Source organism: Chaetodon auriga, chromosome 16, assembly GCF_051107435.1.
Source record: "Chaetodon auriga isolate fChaAug3 chromosome 16, fChaAug3.hap1, whole genome shotgun sequence".
In the NCBI taxonomy this organism is placed as follows: domain Eukaryota; kingdom Metazoa; phylum Chordata; class Actinopteri; order Chaetodontiformes; family Chaetodontidae; genus Chaetodon; species Chaetodon auriga.
The window spans coordinates 18,381,490-18,403,700 of NC_135089.1; the positions used below are offsets into that span (position 1 = coordinate 18,381,490).

The 22,211-nt window shown below is 47.2% G+C and overlaps 1 protein-coding gene across 4 annotated transcripts; it reads left to right on the top strand.

Annotated features, from left to right (window-relative positions):
* The first annotated feature begins 661 nt into the window (after nucleotides 1–661).
* Nucleotides 662–21,251, top strand: wizb (WIZ zinc finger b). Of its 4 annotated transcripts, none has more exons than XM_076751859.1 (17): nucleotides 662–964; nucleotides 1,500–1,677; nucleotides 1,766–1,967; nucleotides 2,249–2,324; nucleotides 2,909–3,057; nucleotides 3,161–4,822; nucleotides 5,869–6,312; nucleotides 7,146–7,550; nucleotides 9,571–9,717; nucleotides 10,158–10,721; nucleotides 10,813–11,280; nucleotides 11,441–11,941; nucleotides 12,764–13,339; nucleotides 13,418–13,629; nucleotides 15,870–16,194; nucleotides 17,258–17,423; nucleotides 18,257–21,251. In XM_076751859.1, the coding sequence occupies exons 2-17, from the start codon at nucleotides 1,570–1,572 to the stop codon at nucleotides 18,636–18,638; spliced, it is 6,387 nt and encodes a 2,128-aa protein (XP_076607974.1). In that variant the 5' UTR covers nucleotides 662–964; nucleotides 1,500–1,569; the 3' UTR covers nucleotides 18,639–21,251. The 4 variants fall into 4 exon arrangements, with proteins under 4 accessions (XP_076607974.1, XP_076607975.1, XP_076607977.1 ...); XM_076751860.1 differs by having other exon boundaries at nucleotides 15,933–16,194; XM_076751862.1 differs by having other exon boundaries at nucleotides 15,936–16,194.
* The last annotated feature ends 960 nt before the right edge of the window (nucleotides 21,252–22,211 follow it).

Here is a 22,211-nt window from a genome sequence, read left to right on the forward strand (position 1 = left end):
ATGAATTATTCCGAAATGGGGCAGTCTGCATAATGAGTACTTTTACTGTTGGTACTTCAAGTATATTTTGACACGAACACTTCTGTTTTTGCGCAATTAAAATGTTTGAACGCAGGACTTTTACTTGTAACAGAGCATTTCTACACTGTGGTGTTACACTTCTACTAAAGGACCTGAGAGGCGTCCTTGCTGGCACAAACGCAGTCCCATCTCCCGCCAGCAGGGAGCGCCAGAGGACCATGTAAGAACCAGTAGGAAGACGTTTATTGATTTCCAGCATTTAAAATATTTTCTTTCAACAAACTAATTGACAAACTCGAGACAGCTGTCCTGTCCTCTCATAGCGGGGGATTAATCCAAGACATGTTTTAAAAACATGTTTTTGTACTACAGAGCTGACTGCGGGCCAAGCAGAGGCCACACACTGAAACCACGTTTACTCACCGGACAATTAATACTTGACTAGTTTCCATAAAATCATGTCTGACATAAATAAAGAGCAGTGTCAGAGAGACGTGTCGACACAGTTGGGTCTCGTGTCTTTCGCAGAGGAGAGAATCACCTCGATTAAAACGCTTTAAAGCAGAAAGCCTTTCACACACATGCGCGTAACAACCCGACAAATACGCATAAAATCGAGGCGCTCGCAAAAGTTCAACTTATTCAACTTGACTCTGCTGCTTTACTCGAAACTCTTCTCGTCACCCTCCCCGTCGACGTTACGTACGCAGCCGTGGCGTGCCTGCAAGCCAAATAACATGGAGTCCTCTGCCTGGCATCTTCCAGGGATCCATGCAGAAACCCTGAGCAGCGATTAAAGGAGCAAGTTAGTCCCCGGGAGCAGCCCCAGCCCGCCGCCAGCATCGTGCCGGGGCGTAAAAGCTTCAGCTCCGTCCCGAAAGTATGACGAACGGTGCTTAAACCGCCTGCCTTTCACTGCGATCCGCAAACCAGGCCGATCTCAGTGAGTATTTGCACTAAAAAAAAACCAGCAGCTTATGGGCGTTTTGGGTCTGAAAGGCATTGTGCGTGGATGTATTGTTGTTGTAGTCACCTGACAGCGACCGGATCGATGTCAGCCACGTCCTCTGAAGCAGCAGAGGCCAAACCCGCGGGACACCTTCACGTACCCGGGCATTTGGCTGCCTTTTAGAGGGGCAGCAGGGGAGGACATGGGCCTGAATATAAAGGCCACTTATTTATGTAACCATTTGGGCGCCCTATTTCATTCTTTAAGAGCAGACATATTGTGAAAATAGGTCAGGCAGTCCGAAAATTGCAGCTGGCAAAAAACAAAATCACCGAGGACAGATAAGACACGACAGACTGTGCAGGTTTGACACTATATTATTGTCTGATATGCTTTCTGATTCCTCCTTACAGTCTGCTGGCTGTTATAAACATGTTGGATGGGAGTTCTGACTGTAAATAGAGGCTGGGGGGACTCTGGGTCTCATGGGTGAAACTTTTAATTTGTTAGTGTGTGTTTATGTTTCCAGAAGAGGAGGAGACTGCACAATGTAGGCAGGCTGGTCACCAGTGGGACTCCATACTGTTCTCTGGGGGACCATGGAGCCAGAAGGGCGACCCCTCACCCCAGGGACCAGCTATGGGCCCCCACCCTTCAACTCAGCACAAAATCCTGTCACCTCCACCTTCCTCAACTGCACCTTACAGGTAAGACGCCATCATTAATGCATCATTATCGCTCTCCTTCCTGCTATTGGTCAGTTTGTAAGCACATATTTTCTATCATGGCTTCTAGTCCTCATGTTCTCCAAATGTGAGAGATGGCCTGATGTCTGCCAAATGCTCGTGGGGCCACGCTGGAGATGAGGGCTCCAAGCAGACCGAGGCCACTCAGCCCAGTGAGGACCCGGGGAGGAGCGCACAGAGGAGATTCAGGTCCTCAGCCTTTCCTTCCTCCCTAAGCTGGGACTCTGACTCTGAGAAAGAAACACTCGATGGTAACACATGGCTTAATATCCATTGGAAACCTGTTGCACACCTCTCAAGGGTAGCACAGTAGTGATTACACAGCAAAGCTAGAAGCAGTACTGAATTTAGCTAATATATGTCATATATAATTGTTGTCCCCTTATTGTTTGAATGTTATTCAGTCTGCATGTAGTCAGAAGTCTCTCATCTTCCTCTCTCTCTGTAATCTGAGTATGCACTGTGTTTGTAACTGTTGAGCTGTGAAGTGATGTTGCTGTGATTGTGTGTTTTGTGTGCTGTTATGTGTCAGAGGAGGAGCTACAGCACTTTTCTAACCCTCATGGTCTGGCTGCTCACAGCCCAGGATCTCCTTCTTCTGGACTCAGGTGAGGAGGAGGAACAGGAGGAAGAGTAGCGAGTTGTTTGGTGGAGAAATCAGCTGGACAGTTCTGGGGGAAATGCAGACAGAGGGACATCACAAAGGCACATATTTTTATTTTTTTTATAAACTTGAAAATATAATCAGGACCGTAGCCCAGATTTCAGAAATACTGAGGTTTTGAGTTGTAGTTGTCCTCCCCAAACTCCCCACAGACAACAGGTTTTATTTGAATGAAGCAGTTGTTTTGAGGAAGATTTGCTTTCTTGATAACAGTGTCATGAGAAGATCAATATCACTGTCATGTCTGGATGCTAAATAGGAAGCTTTTGCCACCGGCCGGTTAGCCTAGCTTAGCATAAAAACTGGAAACGGGGAAAGAGCATCAAATTTAAAAATACAAATATTGGAATCAGCATGGAAAATACTCTCAAAGTCCCTCTAAAAGCCACAATTAGTTTTTAGCAGGGACACGTCCTCAGTGTCCTCAATGGTAATCGATCTGTATTCTTGACTTGTTTCAGGCAGAGATGCTGCTTTCACTTGTTAGAAGGGTTCATGCAGTGTTTTTCCTTTTCCCATGGTCTCCAGACTTGATAGCGAAGATGACCAAGAATCTGAAAAGCTGCAGCACTTGCATAGCAAGACGGACTCGCCTACTCCTGTGGAGGGGCACAACGACAACAATGAGAGCACAACAACAGTGGAGCCAAATGCATCTCAGCTTGGCCCAACAGAATGTAAGTACCATAAGGAAGAAACAAGATCTGCCTGCACACTTGATATCTTCCTTTCTATCTTAAGGCTTCGTTCATTCATAACTCGCCTGTTTTCTCTTCACAGTGGCACACAGCAAAGTCTGGAATGTATCTGAGGGAGATGAGCTGTTTCTGGCCAAAGTAAAACCAAAGGAAGGTTGCCAAATGGAGGAGGAGGCAGACAATAGTGAGGGACCGAAAAGGCCCAAGGGAAAAGAAACAAAGGAGCCTGAGAGAGATGTGTACAGCTTCCCTGGAGACTCAGACCCTGAGAGTCCCCCTCCTGCCCCCTGGGCTCATTGCACATTCATTCAGCGGTGCAGAAAGAAGAGGGTGCTGCTCAAGCCCTTCTCCGGACTTGGAACCTTGAAACGCACGTTGCCTGAGACTGGCAAGCGGGCAAGAGTGAGTCCTCAAAAATCCAAACCTGCTGAGCCGGCACAGCTGAATCAAGGTGGAGGAGTTTATGATTTTGAAGAAGTGAACTTTGCAGAGGGAGCATTGGAAGAGCCGATAAAGTTCAGAGACAGAGGAGGGAAAAGAGACAAAGGAAAAGAAAGTGAGGCAGTGCCAGGTAAAGAAATCTTCACCTGTGTGGAATGTAGCATTTACTTCAAAAAGCAGGTCCACCTGCAGGAGCACATAGTTGAGCACTGTCAGAGTGGTGCAGGTGGTGGCAGCCGTTTAGGAAAGGGCGGCCGTTTTCGGTGCACTGAGTGTGGATGGAACCTTCCAAATCGGCTCACACTGGCAGACCACCACAGAAGGCACCAGGAGTCCCGTCTAAAGATCTTGGAGGAGATCGAGAAGCTGAATGAAAATGGGAAGGCAAGAGAGATTCAGAAACTCGACAGTAAGGTGGTGAAGCATATCAGCCCAGACCCAGCTATTATGCAAGATGCATGTGCAGCCTCGATTCCAGGCAAAGAGTCAGACCCAGAAATAGTCACATCTCCACCTCTTTCCCCAGCCCCAATTTCAACAGCAGACGCAGACCCAGCAGTTCTTGACTCAGATGCAACTGCTCCGAATTCAGTTCGAACTCCAGCTCAGGCCCGACCTGTGTCTGCCTACCGCCGCCGCTTTGTCTGCACCAAGTGTAACTTCAGCACAAGAACCTCCCAGGCACTGGCTAATCACACCAAGACCCACAACAGGAAAAAACCTGCCCTCCAGGCTGACCCCCCATCCCCTGGTTCACCGTCATGTTTGGCATCGACTTCCCTGGCCTGTGGTCATTGTGCCTTCCTGACCTCAAGTCAGACTGTCATGAGGGAACACCAGAAACTTGCTCACCCTGGACAAGTCTCTATCAGTGGGGCGCAGGCTGATGAGACTGGCCAGCATTCAAGATCTAATGCGGGTGCTCGAATTTCAAAACCCATCGTAGATTCTGACCACCTCTCTGGGTCTGGATCTGGATCCCTGCCCGACGCAGCTCAAGGCAAAAGCCAGCAAGGAGATACTGCCTCTGAGGACAGCACAATACGAGACAGCGCAGCAGCTCGGCCCACGAGCCAGGTGGTCTTCAAGTGTGTTGGGAACAGGAGATTCAGCAGAAGAGGCAAGACTTGGACTGATCTGGCCAAGTTTCATCATAGACAGGATGATGACAAGCTCTCCGGGAGTGAAGAAGAAGAAGAGCAGGACAAAGATGAGAGCACAGAGCTTGACACTGAGTGTTCCCAACAAGAGGCCAGCTCACCTGTTGGCATGAAACCGCACACCAGAGCACGATCAAACACAGGTGAGACTCAATGTCAGACTGAAGACTCTGATGCTGAGGGTAAACTGAATCACCTTTGCTTGATTTCTGTGCAAGTTGCTGCAGCATGTCGCCCAAGTCACTGATCACATGTACATGCTAACAAGCCAGGTTTGAACTCAGTTTTGACCATTTGGATAAGACATTAGTCTGGTTTCTCTACAGCCACCGTTTATATGCTACTTGTTCATGGGATTGTGTTGTAATTGTATGGAAAACCTGATTCTAGAGAAAAGATTAAAGCTGCACTAATAAATATTTTTTTTATAAACAATGGATCAGATAACTATGTGTGATGTGAAAGGTGTCGCCGTCTGTGACAAACCCAAAGATAATTATCTGATCATTTTAGCATCTTTAAGCTAATTGGTTTGGTTTCATGAACTGCAACTTTCACTGTTTTGGTTCACTCTTACTGCTCACATGATGGTGTTTCTAGGCAGCAGCTCTTTTCAGTGAAAAAGCTAAAAAAAAAAAAAAAAAAAAAAAAAGCCTTCAGTACCCAGCACCAAACAGCTGACAGTAAAATTAGTGACAAGTTAGTTAACATAATGAAGAATTTAGCAGCAAAAGAAGCAGATACTTCTCTCAGGATTTGGTGGAGACTAAAATTGAGCTGAAAATAGAGAAAATAATGGATTCACATTACAGAACACGACTCCAAATGAATGCTAATTTTATATAATATACAACTGTTTGCTAACACTTTAGCCATTAACAACTTAAGGCGGTGGGATTGCTAGTGCAATGCATTCCTTCAGCAACATTACTGTGGCAAAACTTTCTGTCTCCAAGGTTTTCATGAATATAAGCCCTTATGTAACGCTGGCTAAGGGTTTGTATAAGTAATCAAATTTCTGTAGCAGAAATCTAGCTTTGTTCGAAATTGTTATTTTGAACCCCATTTACCTGACAGAGTAACCAGACTAATGCAAAAAAATAAAGTTTTGGAGGTAGGCGTGCCATTTCAGCGTGAGTAATTTTGTCTGTTTTTTTTCAACACTGCTTTGGTTTTGTTGTCTTTATAGATGAGTGTTCAGCACAGCAGAGAGCTACATCATCGCTCCCTCCGAAGAAGAGTGTGACGAAGGACGAAGACAAGCTGGAAGGGGAGAGAGATGGAAAGGTTTTCTTTTTGAGGAGGAGCAACCGGGTTACTGCTGCTCCTGCAGAAATTGACAGTGATGATGACGACGACGACATTGACGAGGAACGCGTGCGACGTTTCCTGTCAGAGGGCATCTTGGATGAAGACAACGGTGGGATTGATGAGGACGCAGAGGCACTCAAGAGTGTGGAGAGGAAATGCCCCTACTGCCCCGATCGATTTCATAATGGCATCGGGCTTGCCAATCACGTGAGAGGCCACCTGAACCGAGTGGGCGTCAGCTACAATGTGCGTCACTTCATATCCCCCGAGGAAGTCAATGCGATTGAGAAGAAGTTCTCCTATCAGAAGAAGAAAAAAAAAGGTCAGCGGCTTGTTGCATTTATTCCTTTCGGCTGTATAAATGAGCAGAATTTGTCGAGACAGACAATCTCTTTTTTTGTTGTCTTTCTTTTAATATATGCTTCACATGATGACCCTGACATGAGCCATGGTGTATGTTAGCTAAACCATGATTCTTTTAAATGCCCCATTCAGCCACAATAGAACAAATACTGTGAAGTTCTTTTGCTTTATAGAGCTCCCCTCTTTCTAGATTTAATTTTTGATGAGCATCTGGACATACTCTATATGAACTGCTTTCCGGTATGATTACGAGAACACAACACACAACACACAGCTATATTAGTATAAATGGTCACCATGTCAGTGCCATGGCACGCTGGCATGATAGGAATGTCATTAGCTTTGATGGTATTTGGTCCAAAAAAGTGTTTTTAATTTTAAAAATTAAATTTAATGGTGATCCATCCAGTATTTGTTGAGACGTTTCTCTCAAAGCACAAATTCTAACCTGCTGGTGGTGGTAGAGGAAAATGCAGGGGATCACAGAAGTCAAGAGGGTGATCCTGTAGGGACCATGAATGTCTGTAACAAATTATATGACAATTTGTCTGTTGAGATAAGTCTTGACCAAAGTGGTAGCCCGACTGACCGACGTTGCCGTCTCCTGCTAGCATGGCTAAAAATCACTCTTTAGTTGAACTTGTCATGAGCTTCAGCTTGTGAATCAAACCGATCAACACATTGCTTTGATTCCAGGGGTCAGACGCCAAAGAGGTTTTACAGCTGTCAGGTATCAGCCTGCACATGCAGTCACAGGTCTAAACCCACTTGTAATGCCTGTCCTCTCCACAGTTGCCAACTTTGACCCGGACACATTCAGTGTGATGCACTGTGAGTTCTGCAGCGCCGGCTTCGACACCCGGGCCGGCCTGTCCAGCCATGCCCGGGCCCACCTCCGCGACTTCGGCATCACTAACTGGGACGTTACAATCTCTCCCATCCACATCCTGAGGGAGTTGTTCTCCAGCAGGCCTGACCTTGTAATCCCCACAGCACCCCCTCGGAGCCCCGGCTCTTCACTGGAGGAGGGTGAGGAGGAAGAGGAAGAGGAAAAAGAGGAGGAAAGGGAGGGAATCATTGAGGTAAAGCTAGAGGGGGAGACAAGTGAAAGGACGCTGAGTGCTGCTGCTTCTGATTCGCAGCCTACAGCATCTCCTCAACACTGCAAGAAGGAGGACTGTGAAGAAGAATGTGAAGGTAAGTTTTCATCAATGATCTGTCCTTAAAAGTAGCGTTGCTTCCTTATTGGTTGTGCAGTTATTCTGTTGGTTGCTGATCTGTTTGATAGTTTGAACCTGGTGACCCTGCCAGTGTTTGCACTTTGAACCGGGCACAGGGTATATTGACCTCAGTAATGATACCTGGCGAGATGAAGAAGACCATTACAAGTGCAGAAAGCAGTGGGAAATGTGAGTTCAGATGGTGCCACTGTTGTTCTAAGTGCATCTGTCTGTTTGCTTTGTACTGCTTTTTCCACCGTGTGAAGTGTTTGGGATGGTGGCTGTGGAGAAAATCAGCCTTGACTGTGTTTGTGTGTTTGTGTGTGTGTGTGTGTGTGTGTGAGAGAGAGAGAGAGAGAGAGAGAGTGTGTGTGTGTGTGTGTGTGTGTGTGTGTGTGTGTGTGTGTGTGTGTGTGTGTGTGTGTGTGTATGTATGAGTGTGAGTGAGAGAGAGAGAGAGAGTCCCTGATGCCCGTGGTTGATGTGGCACTCGGTGCATTTATCCCAACCTCCGCCTCCACTCGATTGGTCACGCCTTAGCTTAGCGGTGCATATGGGGGCAAAATGGCTGCTTCCACCTCCCCGTAGACCCAAACAATAGCGGAAAAACTGTCTGGCCTCAGCTGCCGGGAGTCCGATGCACTGCGGTTGCGGACCGGTGAGTACCGCGCGCTGTAATTCCTGTGCACCGCGTGCCCTCGGATCACACGGCGGCGTTGCACCGCGCGTCTCGCGCTGCATCTTCTGTCACATTGTAGCCAGACAACAGCCATTAAAACTCTTTAACATGTGAGACCACGTAAAGAAAAGCAGTGTCGCGCACAGCCATGCAGGTAGCCCATGACATGCATGTCAAAAGCTCATAAAGCGGGTCATTGGTATTGTTTCGGGTGTTTCCGTTTTGCACGCGCTGATAAATTGTGCTGATTTTTCCGCTGTTGTGATATCGTAGTCCCAGTTTGTGTTTTCTGAATGTCGGCGAAGGTTTTATTGTGCACGTCTGGGATGACGTCCAGTATTTTCAATGCTGCAGGATCTCTAAAATTACCTAGCCCACAGTTGCCCAATCCTCGCCATTTTACTTTGCTTTGATTTTTGATAGAGGACACGCTGTGCTTTCAAGTGCGTGCATTTGTGCATGTTTTTCCTCCTAAACTAACAGTGGGATTGCTCAGAAAAACGTGGTAACTTTGTGGACCGAAAGCGGTCATAGTCAGTAATCTTATTACAACTTATCCGGATCAACGAAGTATAATCGAAGTATCACTTTTACTTGGAAGTGTCGGGTTGCTCTGGGTTACTCTGCCTGAATGATACAAAGTCAAGTTAGCGGTTTGCTACTTTGTTCCCTTTCACAAATCCTCGGCTGATCATGTACTATTATCTTGGTTATAATAGATGGTGTTATAACGCTGCGCTCCGAGGTGTCACATCGCCGCTCTTTTACAGTCAAGAGATGAACTGACAAGCGCAGAGCCGCCCACCAGACAAAAAGCATTGTCTGTCTCCACGTCTCTTTTGATTTACCGATTTGTCGCAGAAAATGGCACTTTTGTCCCAGGAATGCCTGACTGCGGGGAACCAGGACTGCCATGTTTGTTTCACACAGTAGTGCAATTACTACTTTTTCCTGACAGGGATTCATCAGTTGAATTATTTCCATGCACATTTGCTCGCAGAGGACGTTTATAATGCGCTGCTGTTACAGGGGCTGATATTTTCTAGGCAATGAGTTGATTTTTCTGCTCCCAGCCTGTCTTCTGTTTATTCTCCAGACACTCCAAAATACATTCGTATGCTTCAAAAGGCTGGCTTTTCTTCTCCTTCTTCTTCTTCTTCTTTTTTTTTTTTAGAAGCGTAGAAATTAAAATCAGTCCTGAGACTGATTTGTCAGACACCATCATTTATTTGAAGGTGATTCATTGTCACAGTCACTTAATTGGCCTAATTAACATGGCACCTCTGCACTTATATGGATATTCTGTGTGATGTTTTAGGTGAGGAGGAGGAAGCAGCTGAGGAAGAGGATGAGGAGGAGCTGCAGCTTCCAGCTGTGGACGGTCTGAGGTCGAGCCCTGGGAAAACAGGGCTGTGCAGCGTGGACACGGACAGCCTCTCTCCTGGGGAGGATGCAGACTCCAAGGGTGAGAGAGAAATATGGGAATGCTGACCCCAGAGTGTTGACAAGGGATTGGATTAGCTACAGCAAAGCCTTATCATAGCTGTCAGTGGGGAGATTGTAAAACTGACCTCGGGTCAGTGTTGAGGCGTGGTGACACTACATCAGAGAGGGCTGTCCCTAGGGAGATCCTCACAGAGGCTGACAAATGTGTTTGGAGCTAATGAGAGCACCTCCTACTTGGCTAGAGCTGCAGACTGGGTGAAGATGTAGACAGGAAGGGTAAGTGAGCTGACATGTCCTCTGGGAAATCTGTGGCCTCTAAAAGAACCTCAGCCACCTGCTGTTGCTTTGCAAACTTCCTGTTAAGGCTGCCCTTGGTTAGAGTAATGAGAGAATACACCAACAGAATGTTAACAGTAATAGTTACCTTGAAATAACATCTCGTCCGCTGCTCCTTTGCAGTCCACAACTTGAAGTGTGAGGTGTGTGGAGCTCAGTTTGAGACCCGGAGGGGACTGTCGAGCCACGCCCGCTCTCACTTGCGCCAGTTGGGCATCAGTGTTTCAGAGAGCAGCGGGGCGCCCATCAACCTCCTCTACCAAATCGCCAAGGAGCGCAACGTAGACAGCCAAATAAGCTCACCTCTCCTGGAGCCGCTTTCAGCCAACAACTCCTCCCCGTCTGTTCCTCAGAAAGATGAGGATTTAGAAGACATGGACTTAGACGAGAAACCCATCCCTCTCTCCATCCTGGCCAAAGCGGAGAAAGCGGTGCCGCCCTCTTCTTCCTCCACGCCCACACCTTCTCCTGGTGCCTCTCCAGCTCCGCCTCATTCTGGCTCCCCTTCCTCAGTAGTGAGGAAAGCCCCCATTTCCTCTCTGCTGCCCGTGTCTTCCCCCTTGCGCTCCCCGGAGCACAAGGCTGGGGGAATGAAAACCTTGACCTCTAACCTCTCTGCCCCGGCCACCATCACAGCAAGCAAACCCCTCTGGGCCCCGCAGGAGAATGACGCTCCTCTCAACCTCAGTGAGTGTCACTGCCCTCGCTGAACGTTATATAAAGTTGCGTTGTTCCTTGTTCTTATCAGTCTCACTTTATATTTCTTCTTCTCGTGCAGCGCTGGAGGTGGACCCCAACAAGGACATTGTTTGTCAGTTGTGCGGCGCCTGGTTTGAGACTCGGAAAGGCCTGTCCAGCCACGCGCGAGCCCACCTGCGGCACTTTGGGGTGGAGTACTCCGAATCCAAGGGCTCTCCCATCGACCTCCTGAACCAGCTCATCGATACCGACGACTTCAAGCACAAAGCCAGTGCACTGCAGCTCGACAGCCACACGGAACCACGGGGCCTCACGACCACGCTCTCCTCCCCAAAGCAGTCCTCCTTGCTGAGCCTGTCTTCGTCCTCCTCATCCTCCTCCTCTTCATCCCTCCTCTATAAGGCGACCACAGCTGGGGGTGGGTCGACATCCAAAGCTACCTCTTCCTCTGCCTCATCTTTACTTGGCCCACCTGCCAAGCGTCTCAAGTCTTCTTCCATGCGGGTCTTCCGCCTGAGTAGTGGGGAGCTTATGGCCCTTCCACACAGTGAGTGTTAGTTTCTCATGACTGATGGTTCCCTTCTGGCTATTCTCTAGCATGGTAAATCCTTCGCAGAAAGTGGGCCTTATCTGTAATTATTAGATGTTTCGATGAGGTCTCTGCTGAACAGTGAGGTATATTTCAGTGCACTTCTCTAATCCCTCAGGTGAACCACCAAAGGAAATAGGCTGTGAGTTCTGCGGGGAATACTTTGAGAACCGGAAAGGCCTCTCCAGCCACGCCCGCTCCCACCTGCGCCAGATGGGCATCACTGAGTGGTCTGTTAACGGCTCGCCAATCGACACCCTGAGGGAGATCATCACAAGACGGGGCCTGCCTTGCGCTCTTCCTCTGAAACCTCTCAAAACTCCACCTCCGTCCTCTCCGGGCCCCCCTCGCTCACCTCTGTCGACCTCCTCCTCTCCTTCAGCTACCCTCCTCGGTCGTTTGCCCTTCGCCTTTGCCCGCCCTTCCAGCCCTGCTCAGCCCGCAGTGTCGAAACCGAACTCCGCTCCACCAACGTCTTCTAGCGGGCTGATCCTCAAGCTGAAACCCGAGCCGGTGCAGCTGGAGGTGACCACGCCTGGAGCTGTGGGGAGGTCTGCTGGCTTCTCTGGTGAACCTCTCAACTGGAGCAGCTCTGACAGTGTGCTCCCCCTCAACTTGGGTAACTTGAAGCCCAAATTTTAATTTAATGTTTAATATTTAGCAAATTTTAAAGGAGCAGACTTTTTGTAGGGTGTAAAGTGAGATTAAATTTACTCTTATATCTGTACAGTAAATATGAGGCTCCAAACAGCAGCAGGCTAACTTAGCTAGTTAACTTGCTAGCCTGGCTCTGTCTGACCATAACAGAATCCACCTGCCAGCACCTTTAGAGCTCATTAATTAACATTTTTGCACTTGTTTCTTGGATTAATTGTCTGTCTTACAGGACAGCATGTGCCAAACTTTTTCATGGCAGGGACCAGTTGTCAGTAACCAGCGGAGACTCCAGGAAGTTACTGAGAAATAACCTCCTGTACCACAGCAATTTTTAAACATTAATTAACAAATGAGATATAACGTGTTAGTGAGCTTTAGAGCTGCTGGTAAGTGGATTTTGTTACCTTTGGGCTGAGCCAGACCTCCTGTTTCCAGTCTGTTTCCTAAGCAAACCAGCTGCTGGCTGTGCTTCGTATTTACTGTACGGACGTGAGAGTGCTATCGATCTTCTCATCTAACTCTGCAAGAAAGCATATAAGTGTACTCCCCAAAAGGTTAAACTTGTCCTGTAAGGAAACTTGCAAATCATATTTGCAAATTCAGAAAGTATATTCCTTTGCAAGTCATAGTAAAAAGTGCATAATTATCCAAAGTGTGTAATTATACAGTGCATATTTGCATGAAACCAGTAATGTTTGCAGTTTAAGTCCACTCGTGCTGTTCTGTTGTTCGAAGCAGGATCCTGAAATTCATTGCTGACTTTCTTCCTCTGGTCTTTCTGTAGCCATGGCCCATGAAGTGGAGCCTACAAGAGATATTCGCTGTGAGTTCTGTGGGGAATACTTTGAGAACCGTAAAGGCCTCTCCAGCCACGCCCGCTCCCACCTGCGCCAGATGGGTATCACTGAGTGGTCTGTGAACGGCTCGCCCATCGACACCCTGAGGGAAGTAATGCACAAGAGAGGCGTGGGCGCCTCCTCTCACTCAGACCAGGGAGTGAAGAAGGAGTCGAGCCACAGAGCCAACAGCCCCCCATGGGAGAACACAGGGGGCACGGGCAGTTCAGAGGGTTTGGGCGTTTCAGGCTATCACTCCTCCAAATTCCGCAAATCCCCTCTCAGTTTGCTGCAGTCAGGGTCAAGGCTCCACAAGCAGGGCCTGGGGTCTGTGGGCGCATCTGCTACCCCACCCACAGGGAAGTTCTTCAGGATTTCCCCGCTGGGGAAAAGACCTCTGTCTGAGGAGGCTCAGTCAGTGGAGACTGGCCACTCACCACCTCCTCAGCTTAAGACTTTCTCACCTCAGCCACATGATTTCTCCTTCAAAAGGAAACCTTCCCCAGACAAGCACAGACACCAAGGTGAGTCACTGATAGGTTTTTCTTTTTAAATTATGCAGATAATTACTCTTCACTTTACTCCTCTCCTGTATTTTTCAGATCCCAGCTGTGAGCTATGTGGCTTCTACTTTGAGAACCGTAAGGCCCTGGCGAGCCACGCGCGAGCCCACCTGAGGCAGTTCGGTGTGACTGAGTGGTGTGTAAATGGCTCCCCCATCGAGACGCTTAGCGCCTGGATGCGCAGCAGGCCGCAGAAGGTGTTGGAGATGCATCGTAGCTACATGCAGGGTAGCCGCTCCACCCTCAAGAAGGTGAGGAGAGGCAGTCGGTGGTAAAGCCGTTAATTCATTTCGGTGTAACAAGGCGGGTCAGTGCAGGTGTTTTTATGACCAGAACAAGCTCTCAGACTTTACTCCCGCTTTATCTCTGACACGTCAGCAAAGTCTATTGTTGCAAGTCTGAGTGATTTTTCTTTCCTCAGGGGAGAAAAAATATCAGTGGAAAAAGTCGTGCCTCCCACAAAGCTAAGCAGCGATACAGTTCACCATCATAACCCACTGTGCTACTTTCCTGACACACTCACTCTCCTCGCGGTGTCTTTGAATAGGCGTCATGCCTGGAGATCTCACACGCCTCAGCCGGTGGCTCGACAGACATTTTGTGTCTTGGAAAGCTTCAGACGTGTTGTCTAACAGCTTTGAGCCTTACTGTAGATCCTGTATCTTTACACCCAGCAAAAACCACTGTGGGGACAGATGCCAGAACAACTCAGCTATTGACTTGATAGTTGCCATAGTAACCAGGGTGCCTGGCAGCTTATGTTTCATCCTCAGATAAATTATGGCATGCTGTTGATAGAAGAAAATGTACTTTTTTTTTTTCCCTTATTCTCCCTCCTGAATTAGTTTCTGGTGCATTTGCGTCACTGTCACACCTTTTCCCTGAGCTGTGATGTGACACACATACAGAATGGATCACCTTTTTAAATGTCCTTGTAGTCATATTGTACAGGGGGTTTTTCACACTGGAGAAATGAACCCAGCTAAGCTGCAGGTTTTACACTGTTGTGACCTGAAGGACCAAGCAGTGACTGATAGCATGGACTCATCATTTAGACCATTAATTGAGTAATCGATTGACGGACGTTAATTATTTTGATAATTGATGAATCATTAAGTCTTTTATAGGCAGTAGTGCTAATCTGGAAAGGATGTGCTAATGTCTGGCATTATTGTCTGATAATCTTAGACGTTCAATCAATTATTTAAATAGTTGACAGTTAATTTTTTTTTGTCTAATCATTTTATTGACTGATTGTGACAACTCCAGAGAGCTGCAGCCCTCATATGCGGCCGGTCCAAAGCAGCTGAGCATTGCATATAGTTTAGGATTCATAGTTATATTGCAGGCATGTTGCATGTGTATTAATACCCAAAAAAAGACTTAAGACTAAGAAATAATGAATAAGTGAACTGAGTGGTGTTTCTTTATATAAACATATTTCCTTCAGCTCATTCAGATGCACGTTGATTGAGTGAACCATAGTGCTCAAACATTCCTAAAAGCCCTGCAGACCTCACGTGCGGCTCTGACTGGGTGAAGCTGGGTGTAGCTACTGCATGCTGGGAGTTGTGTGAGATCACCAAAGTCTTAACCACTGATAAGAATGAACAGGAGTTCAGGAGAGGCAGTGAATCAGGCACAGTCCTGAGATGAGCACTAATCAGGAAATGAAGGTGAAAACGCTTGCAGATTTATTTAATTATTTATTTAATTATTTTTGGGCCATTTTTTGCTTTTGTTGAATGGAAACAATGAAAAGGTAGACAGGAATGGGAGAGAGAGAGAGAGAGAGAGATGACATGCTGTTATCCAGCTGGCGCCTGTGTAGCTGCGATACCCATTGCTTTACTTATAACTATCATCATTATTCACTATTATTACAGCTAATGACTGTGAGGTGTGGTTGAAAGCTCCAGAAAAATGCGAGTAAGTGAGCTTTTACGCCTTATCCACACACTCTCTAAAGCAGCTCATTGATATTGACTACCGAAAGCACAAAAGCAGCACACAAGGATCTCTTAATTGTCATGCTGTCAGATCCTAACGGTGCTCCTAATTGGTGCTTTGATAATGACAGGTGCACTTGAAAGGTTAGCTGCTCTGAATGCGTACGGGACGTTGAAATGCAGACTGCACTTAATTAATTGTAAAACAAATACACAGAATGTCACAGCTGCCTAATTGGTTATCAGGCTCTAGGCTTGTCCAATTAGATGCAGATCAATCCCAGATACTTATTAACTTTATCATCTACATATGCTTTAGAATACTGCGCTACCTGTGTGAACTCCACACTCAGCATTTTGCTTTTCAGCAGAAACTGGCCCATCAGAAGTGTGCTGAGAGAGGTGTTTGGTATTTTATTCACATTGGGCCGAATGATGAGCATGTGAGTACAGCCAGTTAATGTACGATGGGGACACGGCAGCTCGAGCGCGTCTTGTTGACATAACGCTGATTAAAAAACTCATCTCTCTCCCTCCTCCAGAAGAGCAGCTCACCTCTCACTGCGTCAGCAGATTCTGATCGTATCCTCCCCATCTCATCGCAGAAGGCCTCCTCTTCCTCGTCCTCCTCCTCCTCCTCGTCCTCCTCCCAGTGGTCTTCGTCTCTGGCTGTAAGCCTGGTGCGACCACTGAGCCGCGAGGTCAGCCAGGAATCCTCCAAGACCGCTGAGGATGAAGCTGGTGCCAATCCACTGGCCGCTCCCATCAGGCCCGGCTGCAGCAGTCCAGGCCTCTCGCAGCTCGCCGGCGACCTCCCGCTTCAAGCACAGGTGGCACGCAGCGAGCTGAACGTCCGCCTGCCCAGAGGTACGTGAGGACACAGCATATGTTCTTGCCTTCGCGCGCTCAGTTAGGCACACATGCCTGCATGTATCCTGCACCCGCTCCTGACAATTGAATTTATTCTTGTTGAGATGAAAAACATTTAAACATTTTGACTGAATTCTCTGAGGCTACTTGACTTAGCTTAATGCTAACGATGTGGCTGTAGGGATAATAAAATGTACTGTATCTCACCTATAGGATGGATTGCCATGACATTTTGAACAGACATTAATGTTCCCTAGAAGAATAATCCCTTTGACTTTTCCTTGAGCACAACCAGGTTGATATTTGTGGCTTGGAGTGAAATGTCTCAACATCTATTGGATGGATAGCTGTGAACTTCTGTACACACATTCACACCCCCCCCCCCCCCCCCCCCATTAGCAAATGTTAGCATGCCAGCGCACCAAACTAAGACGTCAACCGTGGTTAACATTGTACCTGCTGAACATCAGCATGTTAGCATTGTCACTGTGAGCCTGTTAGCATGCTGATGTTAGCATTTAGCAGCCACTTAGAGCCGCCAGTCATGACTGAGACTAGCAGGGTTAGCTGTGGGATACTTTAGATGTAAGACAAATAAAAAGAGTCTCTTACACTAAAAGAGAAACAAGAACACTAAAAGCAAAGGGTTTCATCAGGGGAAATAACTGAAATGTTAGGAGGAGAGCCACAGCACTGTGCTAGCCTTCCTGTTCAGTTACAGCAAGCTGCCTTTTATCCTTTGGAATCAACTCGCATTACTTATGTATTTTATTTCTATGAAAAGAAGCACAAGGGCCACCTTTTAACATCAGCTGTATTGAAGAATGTTTGTACAAATTAACCCTGAAGTACACAGTTAAATGAGGAAATTATTGCAGTTGATGCACCTGCTGGGTTTAGAAAGAGAACTCCGCCGCTGTGGCTTTCAGAGACATGTAATCCTGACTGTAGTAACATGATGATAATAGCTATACTGGACCGATGCACGCACACAGAAGCCTTTTGGTGCAGCTCCATTTCGCACTAACCCTGTTTGTCGCCGCCTCCTCTTCTTCTTAAGGTTTTGAGCGTCGGCCCTTGAAGCACCCGTCTTGCCCAGATGGGACAGAGAGGGACAGCGGCCCTCCTAAACCCCCCCGCACAGGCACCGTCCCCGCCCTGGTGCCCAAACCACCTTCCTACCCACTGGTCAAACTGGTGGGCAAGTTCTACACCCTGAAGTGCCGGTGAGTGAAACCTGTGTGTGTGTGAGAGAGAGCAGGGCTTCCCAGCGCCCAAGAGAAAACGTTCCAGGCCCTCAACAGTAGATATTTTGAGACGGCAGCATTAATAGAACTGTCTGGCTAAATTTTAAATAGTCCCGTAATCCCCAAGCAGCAATCCTCACCCCCACCCCCCGCCGAGCTGTACTCCACTTTTAGTTGCTAATGCACTATATTGAAAATAGTGAATCATTTGGGATTTTCAGGCAGCACAAGTGCTTAAGTTCTGATGTAACTGCCGTGGAAAAGTATCGGCTGCTCCCCGAGGGAGGCGCTGAATTTAACACCATCAGTTTGTATTTTATTGCTTTGTGGGAAAACTTTCCTGTAGCCGCAGTCCATTGTAGACTACTGATTGTGTTATTCTGCATAATTCCCAGCTCTAAATGTGTGCATGTTGTGCAGGATTTGTCGGTTGCTGTTTGTAAACACACTATTCCGAGTCGCGTGTGTGTGTGTATATCGAGACTGTTTATACACCCATGACACACACAGGGAACAGAGGCGAGAGTCAGGGACAGAGATGTAACCTGGTTGCTTGTTTTTGTAAAGTTCCAACCTCACACTGTGTGCGCTGTTATTGGCTGGAGCTGTCACGCCCACTGCTCAAAGGTTGACGCCCAGAAATATCACAAACGCAGCAAAGTAAGAACAGAGTTGGAGGTCAGGGTGTCTGCAGATATAGACACCACCACACACGTCTCGTGGGTCATTAGTGATGATTGAGAGGGATTACTTACTTCTTTTAGGCAAACCCTGCAGAGTGTACCTTTAAGGTGTTTTTGTGTCTGCGTCAGGTTCTGCGAGGTGGAGTTTCACGGTCCGCTGTCGGTGCAGGAGGACTGGATCAGACACCTCCAGCAGCACATCCTCAAGATGAACTACAACAAGCCTGCTGCACCCAAAGCAGCCTCCGCTGGACCCCCTGCCCCAGCTGATGACTCAGCCCCGGTCCAGGCCTCTGCCCCAGCCTCCACCTCCACCTCTACCTCTACTACCACCTCTACCACACCTGCCCTCACCTCCACCCCGACCCTCACCACAGCTCCCAACAGCCGCTCCCCTACGCCTCCAGCCGAGTGTGCTCCGCCTGTCACTGCCACAGAGATAGTAAAGGTCTCAGAGGAGCAGCCCGCCCCATCTCCAGCCTCTGTCGCCCTCCCCACCCAGACAGCGTAAGCTCAAATTCATCGCCCGTTTGGCCCCTTCTGATGTTTCCTGCCTTTCCAGTTTCTTTTCGTCCATCCGATTCTTTCCTTTGGCCTTCACAAAGTGTTGTTGAGGAGGAGTGTTTCCCCTCCAAAGAGCCCTCTGAGCACCTTGAAGCAGCTTTCTAGACTGTTACTAAGTCCAGTTACCATGGGAACGAAGCTCTCCTGGCTTATCTGTGCACTGGGGATGGATGATTGTGGAAAGAGTCCAAGGTTATGAGGAGAGATGAACCAATGTTTTGTGTTTGCCTTGTTCATATTGAATGTCCAGGTGATGATGTGGCCCGTTGCTGTACCTCTCCTCCCATTCACTGGGCGATTTAGGGGTTAATGTAGCCCATTATTTCAACCCACCCCCCTCCCCCCCTCCCCTTATGAACAGTGCGTTACTAAGACCTGTGAGACTTTGGCCGTTCCTATCAGCACGCTGGTAGCACGGCCTCAGCCTCTCACCTTAAAGGTCCTGACTGAGATTGACATTTCTAATCATGCTAGTGTTGTGGTTGAGACTTCAAACATGTGATAACACTAAAAAGAGGCACTTTTAATGTTGACATTGTCACTGAGCACTTACTGAAACGCCCATTTAAGCGGGCGAAATTTGACTAATTCCGATTGGTTAAAGGAGCAAGAAGTGGAAGCACACCCAAAAAGGGAAGAATCCCCCTAGTTAACTAACTCTAATGTAATACTGACCCCCAAATATACATCTTGTTTGAATGTAGCTTAAAGCACCTATTAATACAATATATATGCACACATTCATACACAATCAGACATATACGCCCCGTGTTACTCTCGCCTTGATGGTCTGACCCGTCATGGTGTTACTCCTCCACAGGCTGCTGTTTTCAGCAGAGAGGGCTGCTGTCGTGTTGACGGCACAACTTGGCTTTTTAATTTCCCTCTCTGGATTGCAGAAGCACGGCCATAGAAAACCGTCAAGGTTACACATTTCAAGTTGTTCCATTCACACTGCTGCCATTTTTCTTCCTGCCTTTTTTTTCAACCCAAATTATTATTTATTTATTATTATTATGCATCTGAATGTGGTAAGCTAGGTCATTCTGAAGCTTAAGTAGAACTTTGGAATGTCTGAAAATAGGTCAGCGGTGCACTTTTACACTGGTGCACAATGTGCGTGCGTGTGTGTTTAGTATGTATGTTTGTGCACATACATAGCAAATGCACATTTGTTTTCCCATTCTGAAGAGACAGACGGGAGTAAAACTGCTTGATAGGAAGATGCCCCCATAGCTCAGAGTGAGCTAAATGTGGGAGCCTGTCTGTGTGTAGTCTGATCAGGACTTATATGCATCCATCGTTGTGTTAGGATGTGCCAAAGAGTCTGTTTACTTCCTTGTCTTGCCTCTGTAAAAGCTGTTTACATTGGACCTGATGGTGGAGGAAACTCTGCACAGCTATCGAGTTCCCCAAGGCTCCACACTGAACAATGGACTGAAGCGGCGGTGATCTGCATCCACGACATGCACCGCCGAGTTCCCCCGGTTTGAAAGACTCGGGCTCCTGGAGCGGCTTGATGGGACTCGCGTTGTTACTGTAGGGTTAGATTATTCCAGTTAAACATTGAACACAAACCAAACTCGATTTCACACAGGGCTCTTGAGAACTGTCGGCCCCCCTGTCCAAACACAGAAACACGTCTGACCTCGGGGCTCCTGAGGCTGAAGTCTGTTTCTTTCTGCGTTGCTTCAGAGTGTGTTCATATCAACCCACAACTGAAGCAATAACCAAAGGGTCCATGTAGGCTGACGACCTTTTAAAGTTTGTTCCAGCGTTGCCCATGTTTGAAACATGACTGTTCGATCCAAACAATACCCAAACCCTTTTATGGAGTATAGATACATACTATATAACTACATGTACTTAAGAAACTGCTGATGCTAGTAGAGCTATCAGCAGTTCTATTAGCAAGGTAGTTAAAAAAAATAAGTGATCTTAATTCCTCTATCGTGATTTGATTTAAACCTTTGATGCTATGTATTTTTTATTGCTCTGTGCATTTCTGTATTTGCAGTACTGCAAGGTGAATCTTAGAGTATTTTTTATTTTTCTCTGTTAGTCTCTCCAAGCTGAAACTTTGGTGCTGGTGAGAGTGTTGCAGGTCGGGAGCTGGTCGAGTGACTGAATGAGAGGAAAGCATTTCAGTGCGATTGTCACGTCCTGGTATCAGAGGACGCTAATAAGCAGGTCTTAGAGGGGACCACTTTGCACGGTGAGATATGATCCTCTCTCTGCATTCACAGGGTGACAGATGCTGTGGCCTGTTGCAGGTCTGTGGCTGCGTTACTGCATAAGATGTGAATCAGAGGCGATGCATTCGTGTTCCCTTTTAAGATTACCTGACCAAGCCTCAGCTGGTGTAACTGGCTGTTGTGTGTGTGTGTATGTGTGTGTGTGTGCGTGCGTACGTGATTGAAAGCGTGTAAAAAGACAGTGAGATGACAATGACGACTAAGAAGAAAAAGATGCAGTTGAGGAAAGGACTGTACTGTACACAAAGGGTTAAGTTTTAAGTGAATCAACTCCAGAACAAACAATAAATGTGATTTCAATTTCAGACTGAATGTTTGCGTTTATTGTGACGTCACAGCGTCTTTGCACTCAGGGCTGCCAACGGTGGCAGGAGGTGGGGGCCAGTGTTGTGCGCAAACCTTTGTTGGAATGGTTTTTGGCCACTAGGGGGAGGTACAATATCAGCTTTACATTTGACGCACGGTGAATCTCAAGCACATCTGACTTGAATACAGCCAGATGACGGGAGAGAACAGAGGATCTTGGGGAGTTAATTGGCCGCAATGTGTGGGAATTGTCTTTGGCTTAACCACACAGCATGCGTTTAGAAATAAAACAGTACAGTTAATGGAAGACAGTCATACTCTGCAAAAAGCGAAATCTGAAGATGAAATATCTGAAAATAAGCCAATATGCTTATTTTTATTCGACAAGCTAAATATCTTCTGACCAGGCAGATTTTATTGGCTCTGTGTCCTGCAACTGTACTGCAGCAAAAATCTCTAAAACTAAACCGTACGCTGCCTGTCCAGCACCAGACTCCATGCACACAAAAATCAACTAATGCACGAGTAACTTAAGGACAATTTCTGTGCGGCTTTCTGAAAAATATCATCAGTATTTTCTCTGATCGTCAGCTGTCAGTTATGTGAAACTGCTGGCAGTTTCCACATGATGCAATAATTGTCTGCAAATTGGGAAGTGTCTCGTGTGTCACTAGAGGAAAGAAGCTCTCTGGTTTTACCTCCATTTATTTCCGGCGCTCATGCCTCCCACACTGCTGTGGGGAACTGACATGGTTGACAAATACACGGTCTGTTGCAACGTCCACCTCACAGAGGAAGCCAACAAGTCACCTGCATACTTTTTTAGCAAAAAAAAAATAACAGAGGTGCCTTGTGGTGCACCTGTGTTTAGAGCAATCATCTCCGACACACCCCTTTTCCTAACACTCTTTGTGGTCTGCGGGACAGGAAATGTCTGATCCACAAAATGAGAGCGCCAC